The sequence below is a fragment of the Astatotilapia calliptera genome, chromosome 8, assembly GCF_964374335.1.
Source record: "Astatotilapia calliptera chromosome 8, fAstCal68.1, whole genome shotgun sequence".
NCBI lineage: Eukaryota > Metazoa > Chordata > Actinopteri > Cichliformes > Cichlidae > Astatotilapia > Astatotilapia calliptera.
In genome coordinates, this window is record NC_137429.1 from 18,779,302 (window position 1) to 18,793,186 (window position 13,885).

Here is a 13,885-nt window from a genome sequence, read left to right on the forward strand (position 1 = left end):
GTACGGATTTCCAGAAAATTCATAGTAAACTTTGCACAATTTACTGTACTATACTCTATATATTCTCATCTTTGAGCTCAGATTACAGGAAAACTGTAAGAGGTGACACAGATATTTCACTGGATTATGACTCTAGGCTGTCGCCACTCTTCACCCTGTGATCCACAGCCAAAATTACTGTACGGATTTCCAGAAAATTCATAGCAAAATCTTCCCATTGTGCTTTACTGTACTCCACATATTAACATCTTTGAGCTCAGATTACAGGAAAACTGTAAGAGGTGACACAGATATTTTACTGGATTATGACTCTGGGTGACCCCCACTCTGCACCCTGTCATCCACAGCCAAATATACTGTACGGTTTCTGAGATTGCTGTGTTGACAGAGTATGATAAAGGCTAAGAAAATATACTGCCTAAAATAATATCAAATTTATACAACAAATTACAAAATTGCCACATCTGCTGTTATTGCCATGTGTTAGAGCATTATTTAGTCACAGAAAATACATATCATTGTAATATCATCAGGTGGCACGGTGGTTAGCACTGTTGCCGCACAGCAAGAAGGTCCTGACTTCAATTCCAACATCAGGCCGGGGTCTTTCTGTGTGGAGTTTGCATGTTCTCCCCGTGTTTGCGTGGGTTCTCTCCGGGTACTCCGGCTTCCTCCCACCGTCCAAAGACATGCAGCTTGTGGGGATAGGTTAATTGGATAATCCAAATTGCCACTAGGTGTGAATGTGGGTGTGAATGGTTGTCTGTCCCTATGTGTTAGCCCTGCGACAGACTGGCGACCTGTCCAGGGTGTACCCCGCCTCTCGCCCTATGACAGCTGGGATAGGCTCCAGCACCCCCCGCGACCCTGAAAAGGATAAGCGGAAGCGAATGGATGGATGGATGTAATATCATCAGTAAAAGAAATACTCCCACTATGTAAGACATGTTTTTAAATTCAGTTAATAAATATTTTATCAAGTCCATACAGATGTTTAAAGACATAATGCAAAGCATGTTTGTTTCTTATTGCTTACAAATGTGTTTGCCTTTAACATAATTTACATTTCATTTATACAGTTTCACAGACGAAACAATAAAATCGGTTTCCTGAACTGTTCTTGATGGCCCAAATTTTGAATCCTTTTGAGGGTGATGCATTATCCAAGAAAGTGGGAAATTTGTTCATTGATCTCTGACCCTAGCTGACTATGACGCCTCCTAATTCTGCTTCCAGCCTTGCTGATTAATTTGTTCTTCCTTTTGGCATCCCTGTCACTGATGCTGTCACCAGTTGTACACAGCATCTCTGTTTGTCCACCAGTCTAATCTGTAATTCAGGTGAACCCAGAATTACATGTATCTTTGTAATGTTTCAAAAAATATACACTATATGTTGATGGGCATTGTCACACTTTTCTTTCCTTTATAAGTAAGAATCTCTATGGTTTTAATGACAATTCATATACAGATTGTGGAGGACATTTAATTCAACATTCAAAAAAGTTCCTCATCAGCAGACTATAGTACAATTTCAGCCCACCGTTAATAAACCCATCCAATGCAGGGTTATCAGAGAAATTATGCAAATGTTATGTTTTCATGTACTGGTAATCTATTTATCATTTATCATGATTCCTGCTCTGATGATTACTTTCTTCTACTTCTGTAATTTTAATAGATAAAGGATGTTGAACATTAAGCTCCAAACAGGATGAGTGAGGAAGACCACAGAGGAGAATCGTGGATGTAGTAAAAGAATACATGCAGCTGTTTTTTTTTCATGGTGGAGGAGCAACTTCTGATACTATCTTAAAGAAAAAACACATCAAATTGAAGAGTAAAAATAATGACAACAATATGTCTACATTTTTTTTTATTAATTCCTTAAAGTAAATGCAGTCTTGTCATGGTCAGAGTTGCCCACTCATATTTAACTAATTCAAATACAATTACTGCATATCAATGCTTATGTTCTAATAAAAGGCATTGTTTAATACTTCTTCCATGACAACCCAAATAAATCAATGAGAGGGAAACGGAAATATTAGTAATCAGGCAAGGTTTACTGTTCATTTACCATTCCCTGATAACAGTAAGCTTAACAAAAGAAAAATGTTGGGGACGAGAACCGGGCGGCTGAGCCAGATCAAAGACATTACTAAAACAAAAAGACGCCAACAGCTTCCCTAAAGTGGAAATAAAATAATATGCAAAACAAAAGGCCTGTGTACCTGCTTGACACATACAGTGGGGCAAAAAAGTATTTAGTCAGCCACCGATTGTGCAAGTTCCCCCACCTAAAATGATGACAGAGGTCAGTAATTTGCACCAGAGGTACACTTCAACTGTGAGAGACAGAATGTGAAAAAAAAATCCATGAATTCACATGGTAGGATTTGTAAAGAATTTATTCGTAAATCAGGGTGGAAAATAAGTATTTGGTCAATAACAAAAATACAACTCAATACTTTGTAACATAACCTTTGTTGGCAATAACAGAGGTCAAACGTTTACTATAGGTCTTTACCAGGTTTGCACACACAGTAGCTGGTATTTTGGCCCATTCCTCCATGCAGATCTTCTCGAGAGCAGTGATGTTTTGGGGCTGTCGCCGAGCAACACGGACTTTCAACTCCCGCCACAGATTTTCTATGGGGTTGAGGTCTGGAGACTGGCTAGGCCACTCCAGGACTTTCAAATGCTTCTTACGGAGCCACTCCTTTGTTGCCCGGGCGGTGTGTTTTGGATCATTGTCATGTTGGAAGACCCAGCCTCGTTTCATCTTCAAAGTTCTCACTGATGGAAGGAGGTTTTGGCTCAAAATCTCACGATACATGGCCCCATTCATTCTGTCCTTAACACGGATCAGTCGTCCTGTCCCCTTGGCAGAAAAACAGCCCCATAGCATGATGTTTCCACCCCCATGCTTCACAGTAGGTATGGTGTTCTTGGGATGCAACTCAGTATTCTTCTTCCTCCAAACACGACGAGTTGAGTTTATACCAAAAAGTTCTACTTTGGTTTCATCTGACCACATGACATTCTCCCAATCCTCTGCTGTATCATCCATGTGCTCTCTGGCAAACTTCAGACGGGCCTGGACATGCACTGGCTTCAGCAGCGGAACACGTCTGGCACTGCGGGATTTGATTCCCTGCCGTTGTAGTGTGTTACTGATGGTGACCTTTGTTACTTTGGTCCCAGCTCTCTGCAGGTCATTCACCAGGTCCCCCCGTGTGGTTCTGGGATCTTTGCTCACCGTTCTCATGATCATTTTGACCCCACGGAATGAGATCTTGCGTGGAGCCCCAGATCGAGGGAGATTATCAGTGGTCTTGTATGTCTTCCATTTTCTGATGATTGCTCCCACAGTTGATTTTTTCCACACCAAGCTGCTTGCCTATTGTAGATTCACTCTTCCCAGTCTGGTGCAGGTCTACAATACTTTTCCTGGTGTCCTTCGAAAGCTCTTTGGTCTTGGCCATGGCGGAGTTTGGAGTCTGACTGTTTGAGGCTGTGGACAGGTGTCTTTTATACAGATGATGAGTTCAAACAGGTGCCATTCATACAGGTAACGAGTGGGGACAGAAAAGCTTCTTACAGAAGACGTTACAGGTCTGTGAGAGCCAGAGATTTTCCTTGTTTGAGGTGACCAAATACTTATTTTCCACCCTGATTTACGAATAAATTCTTTACAAATCCTACCATGTGGATTCATGAATTTTTTTTTCACATTCTGTCTCTCACAGTTGAAGTGTACCTCTGGAGCAAATTACTGACTTCTGTCATCATTTTAGGTGGGGGAACTTGCACAATCGGTGGCTGACTAAATACTTTTTTGAGTTAGATTTAAAACCGTTGCAATTGATTACAATGAATGTTCTCATAAGAAGAATTATTTGAATTTAGTTACTATTGTCTTGTTGAAACACAGGTCGCATATTTGTGGAAACAACAGGAAACGGAAGTTGTTGTTTCTGTGGTCCCATCTCAGATTAGAGGTAACAACTTTGTCATACGTCACAGTGAGTTCCTGACCCTTAGACCACACAGCTGGCTTTTTGGAGAGGTATGTAAACTAGTTATTTAAAAAAAAAAAAAGTACTGCATAAGGTTAACGTTAAAGCTGGGGCAGAACATTAGTTTTTCCCTACACATTCAGTAAGTACTACTTTAGATCGACATTCCAGGCATATCCTCATGACTGAATACTGAGTATACGTAAGTAAAAAAAATCTTTATTAAACTTTGTATTCCAAAACTTTATCATGTTTACAAAGTAATAAAAGGTTATTTATTATACTCCTCAGGTCATTGAAAGTCTCCTGCACCACTGGGCCATTCGGCTAAATCAGGGGAATAATATCTACATTATGAACCACTACACGAGCGGTGTGATCCTCTATGGAGAGAGAGAACTAATCAGGAGACAAAGCTTGTCCAAGGTAAAAAAATTTTTTTATATATTCTAGAATTAATTTTTTAAAAGTTAATTAATGTCTCGAAATGGAAAAGGTATTGTTGCAAATTTGTAATTAATTCCTAATATGTCACAGGTGAACTTTGACAACTACAGAGCCGTTTTATCCTTTGTGAACATTGGAAATATACACTGGAAGTTTCTGGTTAGTATGAGCAGCATTTCTGTGAAAACAGTTTGTTTCAATAACACATTATTGAAAATTTATGTACTTTTTAAATTTATATATCTATCGCAGTACATAAATGCAGATGACAGCTGTCTGTATTTGGTCGATCCTTCAAGAAACTCTTTGGAGCAGGAAGAGTCTGACCGTGCAGCCAAAAGATTCCGGTAATTATGCGTTATTACATGTATATAATAACATGAAGTATTAGAGAAGTGACAGGAGGACTTAGGAGGTCTTTTTCTAAAGGTGAACGTATGGTTGTAGATTAAAGTTTAATAAAATCTGTGGTTATCAGTTCTTTAAAGAATTTAAAAAAATAATTCAAAATTACACACATATGTAATTTTAAATAATAAAAAAAACACTGACAGTGTTTAAGCAGTGATACATTTGAGACAGTTAACATTTGTAGATTTAAAAGAACATGTTAATAATTTTGATACTTCATCTAACATAATGTAGAGCACAGGGCTTTCTGACACACCATTAAAAACAGTGATATGTACTATATGTGTCTTTTTCTGTGTGACTTTTATCTTTCATTATTATATAAATGTGATGTATGTTATGTTCACAAAGTGAATACTTCAAAATGAGGAGGACATGCTACAACAAAACAGACTGGGTGAATGTGAGACTTCGAGGAGGAGTACTGACACATCCATTTCAACGGGATGGTTCTAGCTGAGGAGTAATGGTCATCATGGTATGGTACCACATTAACGCAATAATATTTTTCTGTGAAATTAGATAAGAAGATGGGGTGGGGGAAGTTAAAATAATCTTAAAAGGTTAAATTGTGTAAACAGGAAGTGTAACATTTGCAGATGTTTTCAATTAATTGTTTTTGGGGTTTTTTATTTCAGATGGTCAAAGTAGTAACGGAAGCATTCCCAAATAAACCAGAAATGACATTTTTGACGACAAAAAAAGAGATGGCCCAGGCACGAAGGACATTTGCACAGATAATACTTGAGGCCTCCGGTGTGTAATATCTTCTTCAAATGGACATATTTATTTGTGTCAAACTGATGAACACTAACATACATATATATATATATATATATATATATATATATATATATATATATATATATATATATATATATATATATATATATATATATATATTTAAAAATTGTTTTATGTTATCTACAACAAAGTATTTGACTCTGTGTCTTAAAGATTGTAATTGATTAAAACATAGAATTATTTACGTAATGTGTTTATGAAAGTTCATATGTTTTTGTTTACAGATCCAGTGTGATAACTGCAACCGCTGGTTCCATTCTGAATGCCTGGACATGACAAATGAACAGCTCAGCAGAACGCAGAAGACAGAGTGGAAGTGTGTGCTTTGTGTAACCTAATTCCACATGCGGTGAAAGCTACTTGAATAATCTGCTTATAGTTGTTATTGGTGTTTTGAGGAACACATGTGTAAAACACAATGTGTATAACATTCTTGCTTTGTGCACGTACTTCAAGTATTTCCTTTTTGATTTTTTGGGTTGATTTGTGTGATGACAGATAATGAATAACAATATATCTAAACTGTGTAGTAGTAATATGAGAAATCAGTAATCTGAGAAATGTAATTTCTCACCCTGACCGGTTGAGGCAGATGGCCGCCCCTCCCTGAGCCTGGTTCTGCCGGTGGTTTCTTCCTGTTAAAAGGGAGTTTTTCCTTCCCACTGTTGCTCATAGGGGGTCATATGATTGTTGGGTTTTTCTCTGTATGTATTATTGTAAGGTTTAACTTATTATGTAAGTGCCTTAAGGTGACTATTGTTGTGATTAAGCACTGAATAAATAATGTCTAAAACTAAAGTTGCTACTTGAGGTGGTGTGTGAATGACATTTTGAAAAATTTAAATTGTGTGTGGAAAGAAATTTCTTGTAGTTAAGCAAATACTTCAATGAACTCATTTTGTTTGGTAATGGAATAGGATTTAATTTTATCAGAAATCCATACAGTAATTGTTGCTGTGGATGACAGGGTGCAGAGTGGGGGTCACCCAGAGTCATAATCCAGTGAGATATCTGTGTCACCTCTTATAGTTTTCCTGTAATCTGAGCTCAAAGATTAGAATATATAGAGTACAGTAGAGTAAATTGGGTAAATTCTGCTATCAATTTTCTCAAAAACTGTACAGTAATTTTGGCTGTGGATCACAGGGTGAAGAGTGGAGATGGCCTTGATTCAGAATCCAGTGAAATATCTGCGTCACCTCTTACAGTTTTCCTGTAATCTGAGCTCAAAGACGAGGACATTAAAAGTACTGTAGAGTAAATTGTGCAAAGTTTACTATCAATTTTCTCAAAAACTGTACAGTAATTTTTGATGTGGATGACAGGGTGCAGAGTGGAGATGGCCTAGATTCAGAATCCAGTGAAATATCTGCGTCACCTCTTACAGTTTTCCTGTAATCTGAGCTCAAAGATGTCAATATGTAGAGTACAGTAAAGCAAAATGGGAAGATTTTACTATCAATTTTCTCAAAAACCGTACAGTAAATTTGGCTGTGGATGACAGTGTGAAGAGTGGGGGTCACCCAGAGTCATAATCCAGTGAGATATCTGTGTCACCTCTTATAGTTTTCCTGTAATCTGAGCTCAAAGATGAGAATATATAGAGTATAGTACAGTAAATTGTGCAAAGTTTACTATAAATTTTCTGGAAATCCGTACAGTAATTTTGGCTGTGGATCACAGGGTGAAGAGTGGAGACAGCCTAGAGTCAGAATCCAGTGAAATATCTGCATCACCTCTTACAGTTTTCCTGTAATCTGAGCTCAAAGATGTTAATATGTGGAGTACAGTAAAGCACAATGGGAAGATTTTGCTATGAATTTTCTCAAAAACCGTACAGTAATTTTTGGCTGTGGATCACAGGGTGAAGAGTGGCGACAGCCTAGAGTCATAATCCAGTGAGATATCTGTGTCACCTCTTACAGTTTTCCTGTAATCTGAGCTCAAAGATGAGAATATATAGAGTATAGTACAGTAAATTGTGCAAAGTTTACTATCAATTTTCTGGAAATCCGTACAGTAATTTTGGCTGTGGATCACAGGGTGCAGAGTGGGGGTCACCCAGAGTCATAATCCAGTGAAATATCTGCGTCACCTCTTAAAGTTTTCCTGTAATCTGAGCTCAAAGATGAGGACATTAAAAGTACAGTTGAGTAAATTGGGTAAATTTTATTGTTAATTTTCTCTGAATCATACAGTAATTTGGGCTGTGGATCACAGGGGGGAAAGTGGAGATACACTAAAACTGGGAGTGGATTGTGAAGTAGATGACTGATGAGGTTATCTTCTGGTTTTCTTTGGCAGGCAGGAAGGAGCGCAGCGAGCGATGGTAGGCCGTCACAGTGAAGGCGATAGCCGAGGCTGAGCCGACGGCTTTCAGAACTGAGGGAGAACGAGAGGCAGCGTCAGAACAAGCAAAGAGAAATGTTGTGAAGTGTGCCACTCCACATAACGACAAGCAAACCTGGTCCCAGATCAACAACTTTTAATGTATCATAACTTTGGTATATTTAGAGAAATTTTAGGTTCAGGTTGTGCAAAAGTCTAGCATAGGCCTCAGTTTTCAACAGAGTCACATATGAAAATTTTAGGTCTGAAAAAACACATTTGAAAATGTTGGCTTCAAAATGCAGATAAAAATCAGACCTTTGATATGGTAGAACTGTTTGGATCAGGCCCCATCACTCACATAAAAATAACCTGAAAAGCACTTTGTTAAGTTTTCCCAACTGAATGATCAGGAAGAAGAACAAGGATCCCATGCATCCCAAGCATCACCGATATTAAACTGGTCCAGGTTTGTGATTGAAACACTGGTTTATGCCATTAGATTAGTGGTTATTTAAAAAAAATCTGTTTTCAATTTGTAACATTTGAAGTGGGTGTAAAATTGATTTGAGCTCAAACATGTTTTTCAGCGCTGAATAATTCACGTGGATATCGCCTGTATTTAAGAGTTATCGAAGATCAACAACATCACCTTTAAAACCACTCCCGTGTACTTCACCAGCCTGTAACTCACAAAGCATTTGTAGTGTGAAGGTAAAGTTTTGCATGATTTCAACAAATATGCCAGAGTTCTTATACAAGGAAATCAGCTGATTCTGTGAGGGTCATGTGGAAGGCAATGACCTGTCTTGGGTTCCTCTTCAAGCATTGTTCCTTTTAATGGTTAGGGATTTTCCTGCACAAGAAATTTTTTGATATGCATGTGATCGGTAGCTGGAGTTACAAAGGACACAAATTACATTACTTTTTTAAAAAAGTTTTTTTTTAAAACTGTGGCACAGAAGAACATGTGTCTGTATTTGTTTGGATTAGGCTAATCGTTCTAGGCCAAATACATGTTTTTGGTCTCTCACTCTTATCAGATTTTTGTGCATGTGGCAGAAATTAATCAGGAATAATACTTTAAACAAAAACATGTAAGTACAATAAACATGGCTTTGTTTTTGAATCTTTTAGCCGAGCGCCGGAAAATGTTTCAGCGCGTGGTGACCCTGTTGTGTAACTTTATGTGGTCTGCCACTTCCTGTCCAGGTTGCTGAGGTTCCTAAACACTGAGGTTGGAGTAATTTCACTTACAGATGATAAAGGAATATCTGGGAGGGGAGACATTTCACAAACTGAATGGTTACTGAACTATGGCTTGATATTACAGCACCACACTTGAATTGAGTGAGCTCTTTAGAACAAAGCATTCTTTTAAAAATGTTTTTGACAGCGTGGCTAGCTACCTTAATTATTTTGTACACGGTGGCACTGAGATCAAAGATCTGTGGCTGAATACTTTTGTATTGTGCATATTGTATTTGTACTGTGTACAAAAAGTGCATACTCTATGTCTAAGTACACTGCTAGCATAAAAATACTTCGGTTTAGTTGAAGTGAATATGGGTGAGCTGATCTTTGATAATCTGAAGACTTTAAACTTACTTTAAAGTAGCAATGAGCCTCCCCATTTAGTTTTTCATTAAGAATTTATTTTACAGTGTCACTATTTCTGCCCAAAACATACATGACTTTAACTCGAGTAATAAACTGTACCTGTAACAGGATCCAGATGGCCCTGCTGCAGAATGATGGTGAGCATGAGTGTGAGCTGCGGGGCGCTCTCTGAAAACGTCTCTACGATTCGCAACATGCTCAGATCTTGGCTCAGAAACACAGCTACACCCTCAGGGTCAGGGAGCTTTGTGCGGAAGCTTTCTACAGCCTTTTCCAGGACTCCTGCGTGCCTGAGAGCCAAAATATAATAAATGAGTCACAACCAGGTAAAGCAAATCCAAATGTCAAACACACCTAGTTGAATTTTCCTGAAAGCATTCTTGTTATGGAAGCAAGTGAGCAAATGAAATCAGTTTGCCCGACACACAGTGAAGGAAAGAAAACAAAATGTAGCTTATCTTGTGAAACAGAGAAAATTAAAGCATGACTCGGGAATTCGGGAAGTTATAAATGCTGATTTTCACATAATAGTTCAAAAATAAGATAAAATGAAACTGACAGAACCACAGCACTACAGATGATGAAATCTGTACTCTTGTGGTTTAATGCACAAACCTGATGGAGTTCTTGCACTACAGGCACTTTAAACACGCTTTATTAATTTAATACTACCTGAAGTAGATGCCCAGCTGGAAAACATGCAACAGTTTGAGCAGCCTCTTGGTAGGCCAGCCCTCGACCTTTGTCTTCATCCTGAACTTGTCATAGCTATACCAAAGCCAGCTGTAAGCCTGAGTGAGCAGTGACGAGACCAGGAGCAGAAACAGCAGAGCAGCAAGGCACACGTAGGCCTTTTCCTTATAGAAGGACACAGCGGTCCATATATCCAGCCCTATGTCAACCAGGTACAGCGGCAGGCCCACACAAGTGAAGAGGAAGTCCCAGCAGGAGTATTTAAGTTAGCCTGAGTGCCTGACATGTTCACCCGTCTCTCTGCGTGCCTCTAACACAGCTGCATGTGATGCATGAGCTGAAAGACAACTTATATAGACAGATAACAAAAGTAAGCTCAAGATTTGAGAGTTTCAAAACCCCTCCTACCAACCAGCCCGTGTCCTGAAACTTATCTTAAAGGCACATTGTGTTAATTCACACACATACACACCTCCTGCTGGCGAATATCCCGCTAACAGTAAACATCGTCTTTAGATGACTGTCAGAAAGACTGAAACTGAAATTCCTTTCTGGATATTTTAAGCATCATCCAGAAATCCTGCCCTTTAGTCTTCTCCTTACCTGGCACAGGTTGACAGCTGTGAGGTGGGAGCCCTGCATTAATGCACCCGCTGGTTTACCTAAAGGGGAAGCCCAGATCTTTTTACTGTAAGCCAATGACTTACAGTAAAAAGATGTGCGGATGCTCGTAATCTGGGTTTGCAGAAAGACACAAAAACAAAAAGAAGTGACTTAACTTAGGTACTACTTTAATAATTGCACGGGACAGATGAGGTAAATGTTTAACAGGAAGTAATCCCCTTAACTTTTCATACCAGCTGACAGCATGCCAAAAAGTGGCTCCAAACACTATCAACTCTTTTACAGAACAGAGTTTCAACATATAGTAAATGATGTAAATGATGATGTGGAGGCAGGTTTACTGAAAAAGCTGAGAGAAGGATGTGCTTTCAGCTCTGCATGTATACTAAAGTAAAAGTATCTTGGCACATGACATATTTGAACAAGCTAAACAGATAGTGGATGGATGAGCGACAATAACACTAGATTTGGCAGCTAAATGCAGAGAAATATCTAAAACATTCGTGTCTGTGACAAATCAGCAGGTTAGCTGAACTCGCTTTACAACACAAAAGAAAAAAGTAGAAACCAAGCTAGTGGATTTAAAACACTTGACCAGCTTTTGAAAAGAAACTATGAACGAACGAACTTACAGTGAAATTTACATTCAAAAAGGTTCCAGCAGCAACTCTAACAAGATAAAATAAAACACACACACGATAACAAAGGTAATTTAAAACCTCAGAAACAAGTTTTGCAGTGTTTCAAAAACAAATTCCAATTTAGAGGGAAAATCCAGATCTCCCACACTTTTAGTAAAAAAGAAAACCCACTAGAAACAATGTACAAATGTAAGATTGCTGTTTTTATTTTACTCTTTAACCAAGTCTCTTTATTAAACCATTTATAGCTTAGTTTTTATAATTACATACTGAATAAATACAATTCTATTCTAAATCTATTTCTAGAAATCCTAAAGTGAACTGAACTATAACACCTATATAGAAAAACTGTCTTTCTGCTCACACTTTACAGTAATCTTTAGGCTACTAACAGGCTGGAGTAATAAAACACAATTAAAAAGCACACAAACAGATTTGGTTGAGCTTATCAAACGATTCCTGCTTCAAACAGAATGAAAAATTAAACCTGTATGCAATTTTTTTTCAAACGTAATTTATACATTAGCCACAACACTAAAACCTTTAGCAGATTTTGTATTTGCTGAGAACACCCATAAACCTACCAACCATCAAACGCTCTCACAGCTCCTGTGTTGGTAACCCAGCAGGTCTGAGAGGCTTTGACAGCATGAGAGGATGTACACATAATTAGGCAAGTGGTGTTAATGTTGTGGCTGACTAGTGTTTGTATAGTTACAGTACAGTATTTGTGGTTGTAAGAAGCCACTGTGGGAGCATCTTTGTGTAAACACTGGACTGAGCTGAGTGCTCATCAGGTATTTCATTTGACACTTCAGTTAAAAATGTATCCAGAAATCCCCTTTATTACAATATAAACACTGTCTGTATGTTTATGCTTGAACGTAAAAGTACACTTAGTGTAAATACAAGTTTATTATTGCAAGTTTCTTGTTTCATGTACAATTTTAGAATCTGTACTTTGAAGCCACAGAAGGGAATGGTTCACTTCAGACATGTTTGCACTAGTGGGAATATTCGCATTTGCAGAGGTGATATTGTCCTATGTGCACATTGGACTATGAAGCTACAAGTTGGAGACCAGCTAATGTCTGATCTTAATTTGTCAATCATTTATGTTCTTAAGTGCACTTTGGCTGGGAAAACTTCAGAGTTTTAGTGCACATTGGAGTTTATTTATCAGTGCCAAACTTTAAAATGTTCAAAACAGGTACTACTATACCATAACACCTTTATTCATAAAGCACTTTAAAATAAACCGGGGTTCACAAAGTGCTGTACATATAAAATAGCATAAACAGAAAATAAAATCAAACATTAAAAAAAAAAATAGAGAATTAGAGAAAACAGAAAAATAGAGCCAACCTTTCAAAAAGTGCCAGAGGCTTCAGCAAATAAATATGTTTTAATACGAGTCTTAAACTCAAAAGGAGAAGACGCGCATCCGAACAATCAAGCAGCTGCATTACCCCGATGTTTATCAAATTAAAATTTTATTTCAGTTTTAAATTTATGGACTGTGCACTGTTGCTGTTCAAACATGAAAAACCTAGTGTTAAAGCTAAAATAAAACGGCTTTAACCTTGCCACACTTCCATAAAATCCTGCCATTTAGTCTTCTCCTTACGGTGACAGCTGAGAGTTGGGAACTCTGCGTTAAAGCACCTGCGGGTTTACCTAAAGAGGAAGCCCAGTTGTAGAACATGCAGCAGGCAAGACAACTTCACTCTGTCCCCGAAGAGCACGCTTTTCGCCCCAGTCTGTGCGCTGAAGCCCGGCAGCTCTCGGTCGTACTTGAACCAGAACCAACTGAACATCTGGACCACGACGGACGACAGGACCATGAGGCCAACCAGGACTCCGAACCAGAAGAAGTCTCCTCGGCAGTAAAACTCAGTGGCCACCCAAACATCGGAGCCCCAGTCTACGAGAAAAGTGCACACTCCGATCACGGAGAAGACGAAGTCGGTCCAGGAGTACTTTGAAAAAGTTCCGGGCTCCATGGCTGAGCCTCCCTCTCTCAGCAGCTAGCTGTCCACTCGAGCTACCTGTTTCTGAGAAGCTAACCTTCAGCTAACGTCGTGTACCGTTATTTTCCTCCCAAAGTGGCTCCACAGTCTTCTTCACCACGATGAAGAGAAGTTGCAGAGGGTTTGACATTTTGAGCTCCAGTAAATTAATGTTACGCCCCAAGACAAATAAATTACGTTTAAAAACTAAAAAATACTTCCAAAGAGAAGAACGGGTGTGTTTGTGTGATTGTTGGCCACGCCCACCGCGGCTCATGCAGGTTTTA

The 13,885-nt window shown here is 38.6% G+C and overlaps 2 protein-coding genes across 3 annotated transcripts; one reads left to right on the top strand and one right to left on the bottom strand.

The window, feature by feature from the left end:
• Positions 1–4,102: 4,102 nt before the first annotated feature.
• LOC145430431 (uncharacterized) lies at positions 4,103–5,566 on the top strand. 2 transcript variants are annotated; one of them, XM_080305563.1, is made up of 5 exons: positions 4,103–4,447; positions 4,559–4,627; positions 4,721–4,815; positions 5,231–5,357; positions 5,518–5,566. In XM_080305563.1, exons 1-4 carry the CDS (start codon positions 4,376–4,378, stop codon positions 5,337–5,339), a joined length of 345 nt encoding a protein of 114 aa, XP_080161689.1. In that variant the 5' UTR covers positions 4,103–4,375; the 3' UTR covers positions 5,340–5,357; positions 5,518–5,566. The 2 variants fall into 2 exon arrangements, with proteins under 2 accessions (XP_080161689.1, XP_080161688.1); XM_080305562.1 differs by having other exon boundaries at positions 5,231–5,566.
• A 1,633-nt stretch (positions 5,567–7,199) lies between these two features.
• LOC145430435 (XK-related protein 8-like) lies at positions 7,200–13,875 on the bottom strand. Its single transcript, XM_080305564.1, has 3 exons — positions 13,267–13,875; positions 9,731–9,921; positions 7,200–8,065 (listed from the first exon to the last, which is right to left on the bottom strand). Exons 1-3 carry the CDS (start codon positions 13,590–13,592, stop codon positions 7,923–7,925), a joined length of 660 nt encoding a protein of 219 aa, XP_080161690.1. The 5' UTR covers positions 13,593–13,875; the 3' UTR covers positions 7,200–7,922.
• Positions 13,876–13,885: the final 10 nt, after the last annotated feature.